Below are 17,566 nucleotides of genomic sequence, written 5' to 3'. Positions count from 1 at the left end.
GAAGGTCTGAACGACCCCTGGGGATGGTTCTTTGTAAGTGAAGAGATTAGGAAGGGAGGGTCTGATTCTGAGCAACGAGTCGATGAGAGGGGCTCCACTGAGATCAGATCTGCGAGCAGACAGGATGGCGGGACCCGACGATAGCTCACAATGTTTGTCAGGAAAGGAGATGTCAACACCCAGCCATGAAGACCTTCTTGCCGCTGTGAGGAAGGTGAGGCGTTGGGACTACCTGCCTTCATGCGCTCATGTATCGAAGCTGAAGGAAGAGCACCCGGACTTCGGCATCGCGCGGATACGCAACACCTTGAAGGAAGAGAGGGGGTGGGAGCTCTCGGAGAAGCGAGTCAAGAAGGTGAATGACCAGCATTCAGCTTTCAGACTGATCAAAGTGGTGTCCTACAGGCCATGGCAGACCTGCAGCAGGACCCTTGTTCGTCTGCACATGTTGCGTCGGGTGAGAACGCCCCGGGGGAGGAATCTGCAGTTTCAGAAGCCCCCGCAAAGCTCTTTGCAAACTGCGTGGTAGAAGAACCGAGCGCAAGGTCCTATGCCAGTGTGACGCTCTTGGAGAACGTTGGCCAAGTCGAGGGGTCAAAGGCTGCCATGTTTGGGGGAGAGCACTATGACGGCAAGAAGAACCTCTTCTACAACCAGCTGTACCTCTACGACCTCCTCCTCAACTCTTGGTCAAGGCAGAACTTCCCGGAGGGCAACACCCCGAGTGCGAGGTCGGCTCATCAAGCTTGCATCTGCAGAGACTCTCTCTTCGTCTTCGGGGGTGAGAGCTCGTCGCCCAACGGCTCCAAGTTCAAGTTGTACAACGACCTTTGGAGGTTGGACCTCTCAGCCCATTCGACGGGGAAATGGCAGAAAATCTCGGAGGACAAGGATGCGCCTGGGCCGCGGAGCGGGGCGAGAATGACAGCGATCGAGGGGAAGATCTTCATCTATGGTGGGATGGGCGACGACAAGTACTTTCAAGATCTCCATGTACTCCAACATTGTCTCCTCCTGCTCTTGATCTGCTGCTGCTGACCATAACTTTCAAGGTGTTCGACGTGGACCAGAAAAAGTGGATCAGTCGAACCGTTCAGATCCTGCAGAAGAAGAACAACAGCCCGACTCCTGGTCCTCGCAGGTGAGAGTGAGGTCCCGGTGGTCAATCAGTCACTGATGTCCAACTCCAGCGGGTATGTGATGTGGAACGACAAGGAAGACGTGATGATGCTATGAGGGAGAGAGGAAGCATCTTACATCCATCAGGGAATCTTCATTTACGGAGGGACGAGAGCTCGGGGGAGGAACGATACAGGTGGCCCGAGAGCAATCGATCCTCCCTCGTCCTCTCCTCGCTGATCTTACGGGCAGAAACTCTCGAAGACCTTTGGAGACTCGACGCCTCTAGTTACACTTGGGAGCGCGTGACGGATGCCAAAGGACAGCATCCGGGTCAGAGGAGGTGGTGCCTTGCCACGTTGGTTGTTCAGTGCTGAGTCTGCCCACAGTGGGCTTGCCGTGACTCTGGTGGGAGAGGCGAAGAGAGACGCCGTGCTGTTTGGAGGCGTTTCCGATCAAGTCGCCCCGCAAGGTCAAGAGGGTTGTGGCCGCGCCCATGACTGGCTGAGTGATGAGCAGGTTCCAAGCCGACCTCTTCCTTCCATGCCGACTTCTTCTGCTTCAACATGGACGCGAGGCAATGGAGCATCCCGAAGGCCGAGAGAACGTCCCAAGGAAACCCTGCTGAGGAGCCGAAGCCAATGGGAAGGAGAAACGCCCAGGTTTGAAATACCCTTGGTCTTCTCATCTTGGGTCATCCTTGCGTAGATTGTGCATTCGAAATTGGGGCAAATCTTTATGTTCGGAGGCGTTCGAGAGGAGAAGTCAGAGAACAACAAAGAGAAGGTGAGCGAGCCCAGACATCTTCTTGGCTCACTTGCAAGCAGGAGGTGACGCTTGACGATGTTTGGTCCATCCCGGTCGGGTTGAGTAGCGAAGAGAAAGATAGACTTGCTTTGGGTTCATGGAAGCGTCTGCAGCGTGGAAACTTCTCCTCCGACGCTTGGCATGATTCCGATTCGGAAGCTGATTCAGACAGCGACAATGAGAACTGAGAACTTTGAATTTTGCTTGGTTGGAGCAGCATTCCAGTCAGCCACTAAAGTTTATTTCGCTCTAGCTCTTGATGAATCCAAACAAGAGTCTGGAACCCGAGAAAAGCCCAAAGCATACAATGTCGTCTACTCTTGCATATCTACCAATGCCGAACACTCCAGCTTAATCCCTTCTTGCTGATGGAGTGCAATCAGTGCAAGATATCACAAGGACCCAAATTAACCTCTTTCTCATTCACAAGGCTGTCTAGCTCATCCAAACGACGTTCGATCATGTCTCGCATGTGTGGTCCAGTCATGAAACAGATTTCAGCTGTGTGCGCTGAGACTCTAAGCAGAAGCATTTCGGCTTGTTCGTTCGCTTCATCGATCGATGCGTGCAATTCCTTCAAGGAATTCTCTGACTTTGAAGTTGATACCAACATTTCTTCGATTTTCTTATCCCAGCTTTCAGCACTAGATAATGCAGTTGAATGAAAACATAAGAAACCAGTTTGATCATTACCTCTCAGAACAGTCTTCGCATTCATCCATTGTCGAATCTTGATCCTTCAGCTTTGGTGCTGATTTAGATTGGCTAATAAGATAATTTTTGGAGACGTCTTCTCGATCTTCAGAGCTTTTGAAAGCAAATTCAGTCATCAGATCCTCTTTTGCATTCTGATTGCTGGTCTGAAGACGATGTCAATTTTCTATTTTTCGAGGAAGGAATAAAGAATAAATAAATCAGGAATAAATCATTACTTTGGGAGCTGCGAGATTGAGCTTCAGTAAACATGAAAAGTCTTGTGATACAGAAGGGCCAGGGCATGGAAGCTCTGGAATCGGATCGGCACTATTTTCCTCGATGGTTTCTAGACTATTTTCTGACATATTGATCTCAGATCTGTTACCACCATCATCATCTACTCCAGAAGAAGTGTCCAACAGAGTCCTCTTTATATGGCTCTGTTGCGTTTTTCCAGGATTGCCAGGATATCTGGGAGGCTTCTCGGAGACAGGGATTGGTGAATTGAATATGTTTGAATGCAGATTGGATGGATTGCTGCAAACTGATTTTTGCTGGAGCGAAGCGAACGAAAAATCGAGCTGCTTTTCGTCCCCTTCCTTCTTTGGACTGCTAGAATTGAATATGCGATCAGGAGCTAGTGAAAAGTTCATTGGATTGATTGAGTTTGCATCTTTAGATTCCGTTTGCTCATTGCTCTGTGCGAATAGATTGAACGAGCGCTGACTTGTCTCTTCATCACACTTCCCCGAAACAGCAGCAAAAGATCCGAAAGAAAGCATTTCGGGATGTAAAGATTCAAGAGAGAAAGGATAAACACAGTGAAAGTCTGAATACTCAAGTGATATGAAATCTCGCACTGATGTACGACTAGCCTTCAGTCTCACAAGCTCATCATGCGCATCTTCTTCCTCATGAATTCCCGGCTATGGCCATGGTCAACTGATGCCGAGCCACAAACTTTTTTTGGCGGGGAAATGGTGCAGGGGGTGGTAGGATACTTATAAGGATAGTAGTAAAGGGGGGTAGGTGGGGGAGGAGGTTCATGTACATACATCATGCTTGCTATTGACAGTTTGACATCTAGAAATGAATCTCAAGTTGGTCTGAAACGTGACCGTAACTATGGCAGATAAACAATAACATGAGCGCAGGAGCATCACATTCCGAGCAATGAGACATTCGAGTCCTGGTGAGGTTTGCGATGCTTAAGCTCGATCTTCGCCCTGTTGCAAGGAGCTTCTTCGTCTCTCAAGCTCGCAGACGAAGTTATGCAGGGAAGACCTCCGCGAGTGCTGCTTGTTGCGCAGCATGGTCTCCTGATACTGCCTGACGTCCCTTGAGGTTATCAGCGACATCATGTCATTTGATCTCGCTCGAATCCTCTGGACGACTGGCCCTGGTGCTCCAACATCGCGAGAAGATGCCGGAGGTATGACGATGCCTGCATGTTCGGATCAAACGCCGCCTGTTAGCATGGCAACAGAGCAGAACCTTTCTGTGCCATCGGCATAAACCTTTGGTGCTTGATGCTTGTGGCTTCCTTTAGTTTCAGAAACGCTTCGTTGCTATAGTTGGAATCAGTTGGAATCTCGACTCTACAGACAGAGGTGAGTCGAAAAAATTATCAGAGGCTTTCCAACATTTTTCCTCTTCCGGTGTAAACCAGGAACTTGTCATCGAGTTTCTGAAGGCTTGGTTGCCTCTTGTTGAAACGATCTGCCTCTCTTGTACATGGTTCGCTGGATACTTTGTCTTCTTCTTGCTCCAACTTCTTCTCAAGACTAATCTGCTTCTGTACATGACGAAAGATAGCCTCGCGTCGATACTTGTGGGCCATATCAGCATATCTCATCTCAAGTGTTACATCCCTGAGCATCTAAAATTACAGCTTGCACTCAGAAATCAAAGTTGAATAACCTCCCAGCAGAATTTCGTGGTGAGTGCAGACGATCCCTTACTTGTGAACGCTGCGCTATGAAAGGAAACAAGTGATTGCGCTTCAGAGACTGGAATTGAAAGATCCTTGGGCTAGAGGGGTTCTTGGAGTTGTACGCCCTCTTCTCTTCCTGCAGAGACTTGGCTTTGGATGCTGCGCTTGTGCGAAGATCAATGGAGGGCAGGCCAATCGAACAGCTGCCCAACGCCAAGGAGGTTCGATGGGGAGAAGAAGACTTGTGCTCTTCAGAATGACCTTGCTCCTCTGGATGTACTGCTGCACGCACAAACCTGTCTTCTGCAGCCTCCAAATCTTCTGTCTGCTGTATGGGAGGGTAACTTCTGGGTTCGGTCGTTGAAGGCAAGATGCTTACATGCGGTCGATTCGGAATCTCGGGATCAATGTTTGGATCAGCCTGCGTATCCGAATCTAATGGAAAATGCAGGATCAGAAGAAATCAAATCGATCAGCAAGTAGTTGCCTTCTTCGACCTCCACACTGTTAGTATCTATCTTTTCAACGCTCGATGTGTTTCTAGCTCCCCCAGGCGGTTTCACTGCATTGCGGGAGAGATCAAAGCAATGTCAATGACAAGCCACGACAAATGATCGAAGCAAGAGACAACAAGAGGGTGGTCAACCAGGGTGATCAGTCTTTCTCTTCTCCTTCTCTGTCTCCCTGGGCGAATCCACCTTCTGAACTTCGGCCGATTGCCCTCTGCTCCCAACGTCAAGAAGGCTTGAGAGAAAACACAGCATTACAGGTCTCCGTATGCTAAATGTGAGGCTTCCAGGCATCGCAAGAAAAGCTCTTGGCGCTCGGCATTCAGAGAAGGAAAGATCCTCCTGTTGTGCAACGTTGAGTCCGGGAAAGACACGACACGCAACTTACTCATAGTGCACACATTGTGAAGCCTCGTGCTCTGTTCTCTCGGCGATGATTTGTTCCTTGAGCCGCTTGTACGTATCATCGCTGCTCCCTTTCAGGACTGTCGAGGGCAACCTTTTCAACTCCTTGAACAAGGAGATCTCGGTCTTCGACGGGCAGATGATTTTCAACGCCTCAAGAACAACCTGATGAGAAGAGAAAGCCTTGAGGGTCGAAAAGCAAAGAAAGTATCGAGGTCTTACCGTCTCCTTCACCGATTGATCGAGGTCCGAGCTGGCCTCAAACGACGGGAGTTCGTTGACTTCAATCAGCCATGGTCTCGCCTGATAGTCCAGCAGCACATCGACTCCCAAGATCGTGAAGCACGAGGAGCCGAAAGAGTCCCGAGACTCCGGGAAAGTGCATTTGTACGATCTCTGGTTGGCTGGTACCCCTGCTATCACTGTTTTGGCGACAATCTGAACTATCTCATCCCAAGTCTTCTCACTGGAGAACCCGTTCTCGTCCAGCCACCGCAGAATGCTGGAGAGCGATCGTTTGCTTCCTTTCTCCCCACTGCCGCTGTGCATCCCCTCAACAGAGGGCATGGAGGGCATTTCAAAGCGCTCGCTGTATCGGTTGATTGAGAAGTTGGTGAGATGCCGATACTGATCTTTGTAGTTCTTTCTTGATATGCTTTCATATTTCTCTGTGCAGAACCGCGCAAGGCCTTCTCTCATCAGGTACAAGCGGAGCGGGCAGACGGATGTGACCAGTACGTACAATCGAAGATCAAACTTGAGACCCTCGATGAGCAGGGGGCGATTCATGTACTTCTGTGCCACGTACTTCCCCTCCTTGGGAATGTCAGAAGCTTTTCTGGCGAAGAAGATCCCATTTCCTTGACTGCCACAGTTGGGCTTGATGATGTAAGTCCTGTTCTTCTTCGTTGTCGTCAACCTTGAGAAAGTCATGAAGTCATCTGGAAGGACGTAGGTCTCGGGGAAGAAATTGTAATCCCCAGGAATGCGTTTCTTGATGCGGTTGAGGTTGTGGGCTAGCTTGCACTTGAAGGCGATCTCAAACATGGACGGGAAGTGATTGATGCGCTGGGGCCTGTACATCCTGAACTCCTTGATGGTCTTCTCAAATAGATACCGGTCTATCCACCTGATCGTCCACTTCACTTCATTGTCTGTCAGCTTCCACCCCAAAGCTTCGCACACATCCCTGACGAGCGCATAGTCACACCCCACCAGATTCACCATGATCCGATGCTTCTTCTTGACGGGAAGCGCCTCCTCCTCCTCCTCCTCAACGACACTGGGACGGACTTCCCCTCCCAACATCATTGTTGACTACTTCACGGGGTTAGACTTGCTCCCGCAGAATGCCGACGACGGTCAGTCTCAGTCAGGCGTCTTGCTTATGTGATTGCCATGCCCGACGACTTTGTCACGGCCCGCTGAGTGGTCGCCGAGAGCGTTGACTTGTCCACGTCCCTGAACTTGTTCGCATTCGCCTTCCCCCGCATCGCAAGCATCCGCCACGTTATCCACACATGTTTCTCCTCTTCCTGTTGATGCCTGGTTGTGCTATGGTCGTGTAGCTCCTCTGCTCTGCTTTCCTCTCTCCCTCTCTCCCTCTCTCCCTCTCTCGCCCTCTCCTTGCTCTGCCTCCATATCCCCCGTAGCTGTGGGCCAACCGTCGAGTCCGCCTCCACGTGGATGACAAATTCCCCACTAAGGCAGGACTATTTATGTATAATAGCTACTCTCTGTCTTCTTGTAGTCAATATTGTTTTATTGAGGTGAACTCGCTTTACGATCATCTACTCTCTTTTTAGAGGCTTCGATGAAAAGCCTTGGAGCCTTAAACATTATATCTATAAGTATACGTGGCTATCTATCAATCATACCCTGTTATCTATCAGTCATACAAGTCACCATCCCTCTCAGTAACAAACGACCAACGGTAGCGCCCGACCGCCCTGGCACCTCATGGCGATGATGGCGACCGAGGGCGATGAAGGGCGAGCGCGAAGACTGAGAGCTGCTGAGAGTCAGTGAGTGCTACCGTACGGGGGGCCGCCTCTCCGTCTCGCGGCGGTAGCACTGCACCCTACGTTGGTCCGAGTCGGGCCCCTAACCCGGGGGCCGCAGCTACAGCCAGGCAGACCGCTGCATGGCGCAGCGGGGTGATAGCGGGAGGGTCAGCCTAGCATGCAGCAATTAGAGAGACTGTGAGACTCTTTTCAGCAGTAGCATAACAACTTGATTAGTCATCAAGTTAGGATCACAGTGAATCTGAGAAGATGCCGTGACAACGAGGTGAAGTTAGTGACGCTCTGTTCAGCAGGGGGAGAGCTGAGATGACCAACACGGTGCTTGCTAGGAGCTGAATCTCATCCATCAATGACGTGAACGTTTTTTGAGCATGAATGAGGTGAACATGCGATCGAACAAGGTAAAACCTGCTCTCCCTCCTTGACGCTGCTGGAATGTCGTGGGGCCACAAGGTGCAACATGACAGCAGCGGGGAGCCAAGGGGAAGAAAGAAGACATGAACAGGGACATGAAGAGAGACATGAAGAGAGACATGAAGAGAGACATGAAGAGAGACATGAAGAGAGACATGAACAGGGACATGAACAGGGACATGAAGAGAGACATGAAGAGACTGGTTTGATCGCCATCTCCTGCCTGTCTTAGATGCTGGAACAAGAAGGGAGGAGGGAGATGGAGGTGCGCATGCCCAGATTTTCATCTTTCTCCCAAGAATCTCTAGAGAGAGGCCAAGAGCTGCAGGAAGTTTCCTTGCAGCACCTCCTGCTGGACTCACCGGATGAAGGAAGGTCGGAGTGTTGGTGGCGACCGTCTGACTGTCCCCTTAGACTTCATCTGCTCGCTGCCATCACCCGAGGAGCAGAGCTCAGGGGCGCTGCCGAGGATGGAGAGGGAGACGTTTGCCTTCCTGAAGCAGGAGGAAGCTCAGCGAGGCCGTCAGCGACAGGAGCATGAAGACGCCGCCTCCTCGCATGCGACGCTCGACGACACCCTGCTGGAGCAGCTGCACGGGGAACGGTTCTCAACCACCAGACTCTACGTACGAGCTCCTGCTTGCTGTCCTGGTAGCTCGTGACTCTGCTCTAGAGCACCCTGTCCACCGCGAGCTGCTGGTGGAAGAACAAGCCCAAGTCCTCGCAGGTCCACAAACCGACGGAGCAGCTACAGCCAAGAAGACTCGCGGCCGAGGTCTCTCGGAGGGCCGGATGGACGTCAGGATACGTCTCCCGCGTGCTGCTTGACGAGAAGCCGGCGTTTGCAGGCAGCAGGAGGCAACGCCTCGGCCTCCACTCGAACTCGAACTTCGACCCGCAGTGCAGGTCCTTCTCTGTCATTCCCTTCCGCCTTCCTCCCCTTCTCCTCCTTGCTCCTCCCTGCCCCTGATTTCTCCTCCTTCCTCTCCTGCCCACCTGCTGTGCCCTTTGTTACTCTTTCTGTGCTCTTCCTCCTCCTTCTGCCCCTCGTTGTTCTCCTCTCCTCTCCTCGTCACCTTCACGTAATGCAGATTCACCTCGGGCACTCTCTACTCCGACTCCAGCATGATCCCCATCGGTAACTGCCCGGCACCTCCTGCCGCCGCTCAACTGCTGCACGCAGGACAGTACAAACTTCCCAGCGTCTTCGGCCCGACCGGCAGGACTCCAGCTGTCTTCTCTCGCTCCAAGACACCTCAGGCACAGCTTCTGCTCCCTCTGCTCGCGTCTGACATGCCAGGACAGAGAGCCATCCGCGTGCAGGACATGAGCATGAGTGCGCCTGCTGTGCTTGCGAGGATGTGCTCTCAGTCTGACGTGCCGCCAGTGTTCTTGGGGACTACTAAGACTGTGCGCAACCGCGTCGAGGAGGACGAGGGCGTGCGTGGTGAACTGGCGGCTGATCCGAAGCAAGCGAGAGGATTCGAGCAAAAGACGAGAAAGGTGGAGGAGGAGAGGGGCAGAGCGAGGCTGGTGACGTCTCATATGTGCTTGCAGAGGAGCATAAGGAGGAAGGGGGGGGAGAGAGGAATGTCTCCTGAAGACGGGGCAAAGTCACCTCTGCTCCCGACGTCCTGGACCATCTCAGACTCGAGCCGAAGTTTCCCCATCATCCCAACCAACCACATGTGAAGAGATCCTGTGAGTGCCTGTTGTTTTTTCCGCACTCAAGTCAAAGTTTTTGATACGAAGTCATCACTTTATTGACAGCCAAAGTGACGTAATATTACATAGCACACATCATATCTCTACAATATTGAAATGAACATGGAAAAAAAACAAAATCAGGCAAAGCATAGTTGCCCTTCACGCACACAGGCAGCTGCGAGGGCGTTTGGCCGCCAGGTCGGGCATGCCCATCCCTTCGAAGTGCCTCCTCTTGGTTGGAGCTGCAGACTTGGGTGAGAGATCACTGCTGTCTGACTCGCAGTCGCAGTCAGCAGCCGCCTTGTCCTCCCCACACTCTTCGGTATGGCAGGTGCACCTTCGACATCTCGCTGTGTGGGAAGGCATGGAGAACAGCAAGTGACCCCTGGAGGGAAGAGCAGGAACAATCTGCGGCCTGCACGCTCCCTCCTCCTGCTTGCCCTCAGAAGAGAGGAGGAGGGCATTGTCGATGGAATCAATCAGTTCGTCCACCTCGTCCATGAGGTAAGCGTGCTCAAGGAGCTCCTCTGCAGACAGCCTCTCCTCGGGATCCGGGCTCATGCAGTCCATGAGAAAGTCCACAAAGTCAAAGGAAACGCCGGTAGGAAGCATCGGAAGTTGAGACCCAACCCCAGCGAGGTCGTAATCATGCCCGAGCACCAAGTGAAGGGCAATGCACCCTACTCGCCAGATGTCGCCTGCTGCCGTCCAGTCTCCTCCTCCTGCGACTTCGGGAGGTACGACGTTAGAGGAGCATCTCGCTGATGGCTGATGGTCCGGCTGAGTTAAGTGAAGGTGCCCTGAGCGGTCATGCAAGAACTCGATCGCAATGCTGTCCAAATCAATCTTGCCGTGTACCTCCTTCCTCTCATGCAGCTCAGCGACCGCGATCAGGAGAGGCCTGAGGATCCATGTAGCTTCGGATGCATTCAGCGGAGTCCGCTGGCTCAAGATCTTCCTGAGGGTGACCAACGGCGAACCCTCGTCGCATCTGGTTTCGACTTTTTGGCACATTTTGGTGAATATACACAGAAATGCTGGGGCAGGAAACAGAATCCGAAGGAAACGAGCTTCTGCTGTGCCAGCAAGTGTAGCAGACGAAGAAGACTCGCTCTCTTCCTGTCCTCACACCGAACAATACTCCCTCTGCGCTGGGTTGTGCTGAAAGTACTCTTACAGCTGTTCCTGCCTCGCTTCAGCTCCGATCAAAGGCAACTCTCTCGCAGCTGTGTTGAAGGATCTGGGCGTGTTCCTGCTGTCTCTCTGCTTCTCCTTCTCCTCGTCAGTGCTCTTCCTCTCTCGCCCTTTCGTTCCTCCTGTCCTCAGTTGTAGCCTGCCGTGTGTCGCAGCCTCCTGGCAGTTCCTCGTGTACCCTCCCGCCCCCGTTCTTATTGCCCCCCCGTGTAAGCTCCACCCCCCTCTGTCCCTTTCATACCACCCCACCCCCTCCTCACCCCCACCCCATGGACGCCACCAGTGACCTTCTTTTCTTCCCATGAACCTTTCCTAAAGTACCCACCCCTCAGTCAGTACCCCCTGTCGGTGGCCCATAAACTACCGGAAATCTATTTGTGAGTAGGGGTAGTCTTGACCCACCCACCCCCCCTCCGTCCAGTCTTCGGACTTCTGGCATCATTCGTGGCTCAAACAGAACCAACCCCCTTCGAGCTTCAAGATTACCCTACCCCACCTCCGACTTTCCCTTCACTGCATGGGTAGGGGTCTGGGTAACCCGTGTTTCAACAGGTCTACCCACCCTGCTTTACAAATCTACATGGACTACCCTCTGTTGACTCGCTCAGAACCCATTCGCGGACATAAAGGAGAACGATATACTATTATTTTTATTCTAGTACTAACAGAATACAGTCAATGATGTCTATCGTACAAATTCTTGTTATGTAAGAAAGAAAAATGAAGAACTGTTCACGTTATAGAAAGACTTATGGCGAAAAAGACCCCTGCCTTGCCTTCAAAGTATGTACCCCACCCCTTTGAGAGCGACAGGACCAGCATTCTCATTTCTTCACCCCCACCGTTCGCCACCCTACCTTGTATTTTTCGTCTCGTGACCATGATCACCCCCACCCCCTAAAACCCCTTCGCTCAAGATCTCAAAATCTCCCAAACATCCAATAAAATCACACACTCACTACCCACCCCATGGTAATGAAATAATAATCATGTCAATCTACGAATTATCCCACCCCTACCCCCGCAATCTGCTTCTCTCCATCTCCCTTCTATTTGATAAACATCTTTTATTTAAGTCTAGTATTAGACGATAAGGACTTACCTTCCATCTATAGCTAAATTCATTGGACCTTATCACCCCCCACCCCTAAAACGCTCTCATGTACAACCTTTGTCCCTGCTTGGCTCTCATCACCCCACCCCCCATGGCCCTCAGTGTTCCTGTCTGTCTTTTTGAGCCCAAAAAACAAATCTCCTCTGCTTGTAACTGGGGCGCCTTCCCACTACCCCTTCTGTTACCACCCCCACCCCTAATTTCCCTGCCAGTTTTCTGTCCATTTTACTTGTTTCGAGTACCCCACCGGTCCTGTGATTTACTGGGTGTTCTAAAAATCTTTTTTATTACGGGGGTGTCGCACGAGTCACGTTTCGGTTCGGGGGTCACGTGTTGACGTGCCCTGCACGTGTGGCTACCCACCCACAATACTACCCCTACCTACAAAAATGGTTCGATACCGGTCTTTTAACAGCAGAAAGAACCCGTGTTTTCCGACACTATTGACTACCCTCCAACACTAAGTGCCCCCCTACCCCAACGTTGAGCACGCGCGTCCTGGCATGGCTTGAAAATCCACCGTCGGAGTGAGGTCGAGAGACTACCCCTACCCATGAATCTAGAACCCTTGAAGTCGGTTCAACCCCATCCCACATACAATGTCCTTCCTCTCACTTTCCTTAAGTAAAGTCATAATGAATATCAGGTACCCTCTTTACTATCGCAAGACTCGGATGCCCCTACCAGCAACCTTGAGACTTTGGAGGACCCCCACCCCCTTGACGGCCCTAGAACTTCTTCCAGGGCTACAGAAACTGTTCCGCCTGCGACTCTCTAAAACATATCTACAGAACAGACTTGTACCACCCCCTTTGCCCTGGTCAAATGCACCCCCGCAATGCTTCTTTACTACACTTTATAAATCAGAATCTCAGGAATACAGTTCGGGGTCGGCGGCAAGCCTAGAAGGGAACTTCAAGTTCACTTTGAACTTTTGATTTGATTGCATTCAATTTTGAAATTGTCTCTAGACTATATAAATACGAACGAAATGGTTACCCGACGCCGTTTCCTGCGCCCAAAGGACATGGCGATGGGTTCCTACTGCGCGGCTAGCCTTCTTTACTCAAAGTTAAGTTAAAAATCAGTACCAGTCAGTGTTACTCGGCAAAGTTACTTGAGTTAAGTTAAAGGAGCCACCGCCGGTGTGCCACATTCGGAGTCCGATTCAACAGGCGGGCTTGCCGGGCCGGGACGGTTCAACGCTGAAAAGTTTGAAACTTTTGCCAGACGCCTAAATTCAAGTTCGCGGCGGGCCGGGCCGCCGGTGCTTCAGTGAATACTGAAGTTTCAACTTTGGCACCGGCGCCGGTGCCACGGTGGCTGACCGATCGGATCGTCACGGCCCGGCCGGGCCGGGCCGGTGGGTGGGTCAGCCTGGGGTCACGGCGGATCGGGCCGTAAATTTTGACTTCAGTGACAAAAACCGGGCCGGGCCGCCCCGCCCGCCCCGCCCGGCCCGCCGGGCGGCGTCGCCGCACTGTGACTCGTGGGCCGCCGCGCACGCACCGGGAAGGCCCAATATCAAACTTATTTATATCGAGAACATTTGCAGTGAAAAGTTGAATTTAAACTAGGAAATTTCAATAAAATACCTGAGGCGGGCCGCGGCTTCTTGCCGCCGCCGCTCGAGGGGCAGGGCTGAACTTTCAAGAAACGGATGGCTAAAGTTCCAAATTGGGTCCATTCTGAGAACTTCTCGTGTCGATATCAGGAACTTTTAGTGTGATTTTTTGGAACATTCCCAAGTCAAGGACGCGGAACCCTGCAGAGGCAGAACTTTAGCGAGGCCACTGCCGCAATGCCGTCTGACTACAACAAGGGCACAAAGGTATGTCGAGGAGGGGGCGGCAGCAGCAGGAGGAGGAGCAAGAAGGAGTTTCTTGAAGAGGATGGAGTGAGTTGGCTGGAGGCTGGGAGCTTTAGGAGGGAGGCAGGGAGGGAACGGCCTCATGATAGCGCACAGGCTTGACATGTTGGTGGCTTACCAACGGTGCAGGTGTTTGTCGGGAATCTCCCTGCCCACGCCGAGAGCAGAGATCTTCGCGATTTCTTCCGTGGGTTCGGGCAGCTCAACGATGCCTGGGTGGCGCGCAAGCCTCCTGGCTTCGGCTTTGTTTGGTTCGAGGATGAGAGAGACGCGGTACTTTCTCCCATCTGTCCTCGTGCTCCTGCAAGGAGCCTGAGAGAAAGACACATGTCCGTTCGATCGCCTTGAGCTGCGACTTCTTGTTGCTCTTCATCGCCACCCATCGAGCCGCTCAACACAGCGACGACTCCCTCCTGCTGCACTCCCTTCCGTCCATCCTGCCTTCTATGTCTGCGATTATGCTGCCCATCGTTGTCTAGCGTTCCATCGCCTGCTCCGTCCGTACTGGACGCGCCAACAGCGCGATGGAAGATGACAGATGTGCTTGACTACAAATCTGATCCTCCTTCTCGTAGAAGGATGCCTGCCGTGATCAAGACGGAAGGGACCTCCTCGGAAACCGAGTAAGGTGATGAATATCAGGATTGTCTTTGCTTCCCTTGACCGTGGATCAGAGTTGAGATCAGCAACGGGCGAGGAGGAGGAGGAGGAGGAGGACGACGTGGAGGAGGAGGAGGAGGAGGGGGAGGAGGAGGGTACGGCGGAAGATACGACGAGTCCCCAAAACGGTACGGCAGGTCGCCGTCCCCTCGTCGAGGACGCTCTCGATCTCGCAGCCGTTCCAAGGAGAGAAGGTCACCCCCTAAGGTGAGGAAGGAGCCAAGAGAAGGAGGAGAGTGATTCCAGCGCCAGGATCGGGAGAGGAGGGAGAGAAGCCGGAGCGCCTCAGGTAAGGCTGCTGCCTTCGGGGTGTTGTCGACTGATCCTAGTCCCTCCAGGTGGCCGCACCGAGAATCGTGAAAGGAAGTCGCGTGAGAGAAGCTAAATGCTTCGGAGATTGCGTCAAGATCAACATGCTCCATGTCATGTCGTGTGTAACGCGATGCTCGTAATCCTTTACTGAGATGTCAACAATCTTGCTACTTTGCTCCTGTTCCTTCTCCGTTCGGCCTGTCCTGTGCATCCTCTTCCCCTTTCCCTCGACCCCCGCCACCTCTTCCCTCTGAGCTTTCGTTTCGCCCTTGTGCTTCTCTTTCACTATTACGAAGCTTTCAAGCCGATATCAGTGAACGCCCTTCTCGTCTTCATGGAGCTTTGCGAGGTCTTTTTTCCTGCTCAATGTCAGAGGCCTGGAGTGCAGCGGTCCTTTACCGACAGCTTCTGCCGATAGAGCTTGCTGGCTGCCGTGGCGAAGGCTATCCTCTCTGCGTTCTACTCGGGCATGAGAAACATCGGGAGCATGGGCGGTCACCTTGGCAACTAACTGGAGGGAGCCCTGGGGAGTGAAGGTGTTGTCCTTCAGAAGAGCCTGCCCGGTCTGTCAACGCGCGGATCAGGAGGGAGACGCAGTCACCTCCAACGGGTCCTTCTGCTCGCCCCACTGTCCTGCTCAGCCTCTGCTTTCATCGGCACACTAGCCGGCATCCCCTTGTTCCGCATCGCAGCTGCTGCTTGGAGCTCGCGGATTACTTTCTGCTGTGCTTCTGCCTGGTGGCAGGAAGCGATGAGATAGAATCGTACGAGAATCAGGAGATGGCCGCACCTCCTCCTCAAGCGCCATCCTCTTCTCGCGTGCGGCGGAAGCAAGCTGGACAAGTTTCAGCGTTTGAGTGCTGGGAGGAGGCAGACCTGGTGCAAGGTTGCTAGCTTCTTCTCTTCGTCCCACTGCTTCTTCTCCTGCTGCTCTCGGACTTCAGCCCTCTGTCGCTGCCCATCAATCTCTCTCACCTGCATCCTCCGCTGCTCCGCAACCGCCAGCGTTAGGAGGGAAGGGATGAACTTTGCTGTCGCTGCTTCGCCTGCACACCATCAATTCCTCGTGCTCGTGCTCGTGCTCGTGCTCACTCGGCTTCAGGGGCAGCACTACGTAGGAGTTGTCGTTCCCCGATGCAAGCTTGCCGTACTTCCTTCCCGCTACCAATCCGTGTCAAGAATCCATGTTTGGTTGGCAAGGGACGAAGGGAGCGAGCAGACGAGGAGGATGACACTGGAAGGGAGGAAGGAGCGGAGGAAAGTTGAGGATGGAGATCAGAAGAGCAGCTGGACAAGGGGGAGGGTTAGAAGGGGCACCTTGTAACCCAGCCTCATATTCTCTCGCATCGAGCTGACCCTTCTGGTAGGCCTGCGCGGCGAGCTGACACACTTTCGGTAAGAACGAGCGAGAGAAGAGCGGCAGGAGCAGGAGCAGGAGCAGGAGCAGGAGCAGGAGCAGGAGCAGGAGCAGGAGCAGGAGCAGGGGACCTCTCCCTCCTTGTATGCTTGCTCAGCATCTTCAATGTCCTTCTTTTCCTTGAACATGCTGACCATGCGCCTTCTCCTCTCCCTTGAACGCACGATGCTCAGCAGCTGCCCTGCCGATAGTTTCCGACGGGGAGGGGCCCGAGAGGACGTTGGAGTAGCCACAGCAGCATCTTGAAGAGGATCGGCCGTCTCCCTGGAGCCTCCGTGGTTCCGAGGGGAGGAGGAAGCTTTCTTGCCGTGTGCCTCCTTCCTCCTCGTCGTGACCGACGCTACCTCAGGAGGTTTCACGTCCTTGGCCTCAGCCGCTAGCTTCTCGTCCAGCGCCTCGCGTGCTCGCTGGATGGAAGCAGCGAGTTTGCTGTGCTCTGGGACTCGGATGGTGCCGCTGGCACACAGATATCACGCGCTCTACTGCCCTGCTCCTCTCCTCCTCTCACCTCAACATGCCCTGGGCTACTTCACGCGCTACCTTTTCTCTCTCCTGTGTCAGGCCTTCAGCTGAGGTCGAGGAGGAGGGGGCACTGGCACAGTCTCAGCACAAACAGGATGCATGCTCCTCCTCACCTTCCCACACGCTCAAACTTCGTCCCCTTCATCCTTCCATGGTAGGCCTTGCGGATACAATCGAGAGGGTGGGCGAACCAGTCCGAGGAACACCCGTCGCTAGCAGCGTTGGCACTCTGTAGGAGAAGAGGAAGAGGAATGTTACAGAAGGCGAAGACGACAGTTGTGCATGCAGTTTGAGCAGAAGGTGAAAGATCGCAAGAGAGAGGCACACCTTCTCATGTGCTCCCTCTTTGGCTCCCTTGCTGCCTTGTATGCCTCTTACCGGCGTGCTGCCGCTGGCAGATGGAGCTTTCATCATGCTGCTGATGACTTGGTTCCCTGACAGATTCTGTTGCTCTGCGAGACTCTTGGAAGGATCGAAGGGTTTCCAGTCCTTCCTCATCCCCTGCCAAGTCTCTCTAGCTCTCGGCTCTTCCCTTCCTTTCCCTCGCCTTTCCACGTCACTGTATGCCTTCCTCATGAAGCGAGGGATGTCTTGCGCCGTTGTTCCCCTGCCCCTGCCTCTTCCTCCGCTCGTTTCCTCTGGCATAACAGGATGCACATTCTTCGCCCTCTCCTCTCTGTCCCCTCCCCGTGCTCCTTCACCGTCAAAGATGCTGCCTAGAGTTGACTTGAGCTGCTTCCTGACCCTCTCCCGCTCGTGGAGGATGCGCATCAGGCTCTTCTCGCTCAGTACAGTCGCCATGCTCTCTCTTCTCTCCTCCTCCTTCGCATTCCTCGCGCTCATCGTCATCACGACCGCCGCTG

At 53.1% G+C, this 17,566-nt stretch overlaps 5 protein-coding genes across 5 annotated transcripts; 1 reads left to right on the top strand and 4 right to left on the bottom strand.

Moving 5' to 3' along the window:
* Nucleotides 1-124: 124 nt before the first annotated feature.
* GUITHDRAFT_138748 (hypothetical protein) lies at nt 125-2,114 on the top strand (the record flags this gene model as incomplete). Its single annotated transcript, XM_005832850.1, has 11 exons — nt 125-214; nt 266-355; nt 406-993; nt 1,053-1,141; nt 1,191-1,221; nt 1,267-1,315; nt 1,372-1,462; nt 1,509-1,591; nt 1,639-1,781; nt 1,828-1,905; nt 1,947-2,114. 11 exons carry the CDS (start codon nt 125-127, stop codon nt 2,112-2,114), a joined length of 1,500 nt encoding a protein of 499 aa, XP_005832907.1.
* A 1,559-nt stretch (nt 2,115-3,673) lies between these two features.
* Nucleotides 3,674-4,481, bottom strand: GUITHDRAFT_152607 (hypothetical protein). Its single transcript, XM_005832849.1, has 3 exons — nt 4,266-4,481; nt 4,117-4,220; nt 3,674-4,066 (listed from the first exon to the last, which is right to left on the bottom strand). The coding sequence occupies exons 2-3, from the start codon at nt 4,127-4,129 to the stop codon at nt 3,831-3,833; spliced, it is 249 nt and encodes an 82-aa protein (XP_005832906.1). The 5' UTR covers nt 4,130-4,220; nt 4,266-4,481; the 3' UTR covers nt 3,674-3,830.
* A 967-nt stretch (nt 4,482-5,448) lies between these two features.
* GUITHDRAFT_157823 (hypothetical protein) lies at nt 5,449-6,696 on the bottom strand (the record flags this gene model as incomplete). Its single annotated transcript, XM_005832848.1, has 2 exons — nt 5,449-5,634; nt 5,692-6,696. The coding sequence occupies 2 exons, from the start codon at nt 6,694-6,696 to the stop codon at nt 5,449-5,451; spliced, it is 1,191 nt and encodes a 396-aa protein (XP_005832905.1).
* A 3,404-nt stretch (nt 6,697-10,100) lies between these two features.
* GUITHDRAFT_42261 (hypothetical protein) lies at nt 10,101-10,349 on the bottom strand (the record flags this gene model as incomplete). The annotated part of the gene is made up of 1 exon (XM_005832847.1): nt 10,101-10,349. A coding segment is annotated over one exon (249 nt), but the record flags the coding sequence as incomplete, so codon positions are not given.
* Nucleotides 10,350-15,096: 4,747 nt separating this feature from the next.
* On the bottom strand, nt 15,097-17,552 carry GUITHDRAFT_108374 (hypothetical protein; the record flags this gene model as incomplete). The annotated part of the gene is made up of 12 exons (XM_005832846.1): nt 15,097-15,123; nt 15,164-15,223; nt 15,264-15,329; nt 15,555-15,599; nt 15,641-15,688; nt 15,740-15,810; nt 15,857-15,925; nt 16,082-16,145; nt 16,253-16,637; nt 16,690-16,773; nt 16,817-16,932; nt 17,082-17,552. The coding sequence occupies 12 exons, from the start codon at nt 17,550-17,552 to the stop codon at nt 15,097-15,099; spliced, it is 1,506 nt and encodes a 501-aa protein (XP_005832903.1).
* Nucleotides 17,553-17,566: the final 14 nt, after the last annotated feature.

This window comes from Guillardia theta (genome assembly GCF_000315625.1).
Source record: "Guillardia theta CCMP2712 unplaced genomic scaffold GUITHscaffold_33, whole genome shotgun sequence".
Taxonomy (NCBI): Eukaryota; class Cryptophyceae; order Pyrenomonadales; family Geminigeraceae; genus Guillardia; species Guillardia theta.
This window is presented reverse-complemented; position numbering and strand designations above follow the sequence as displayed.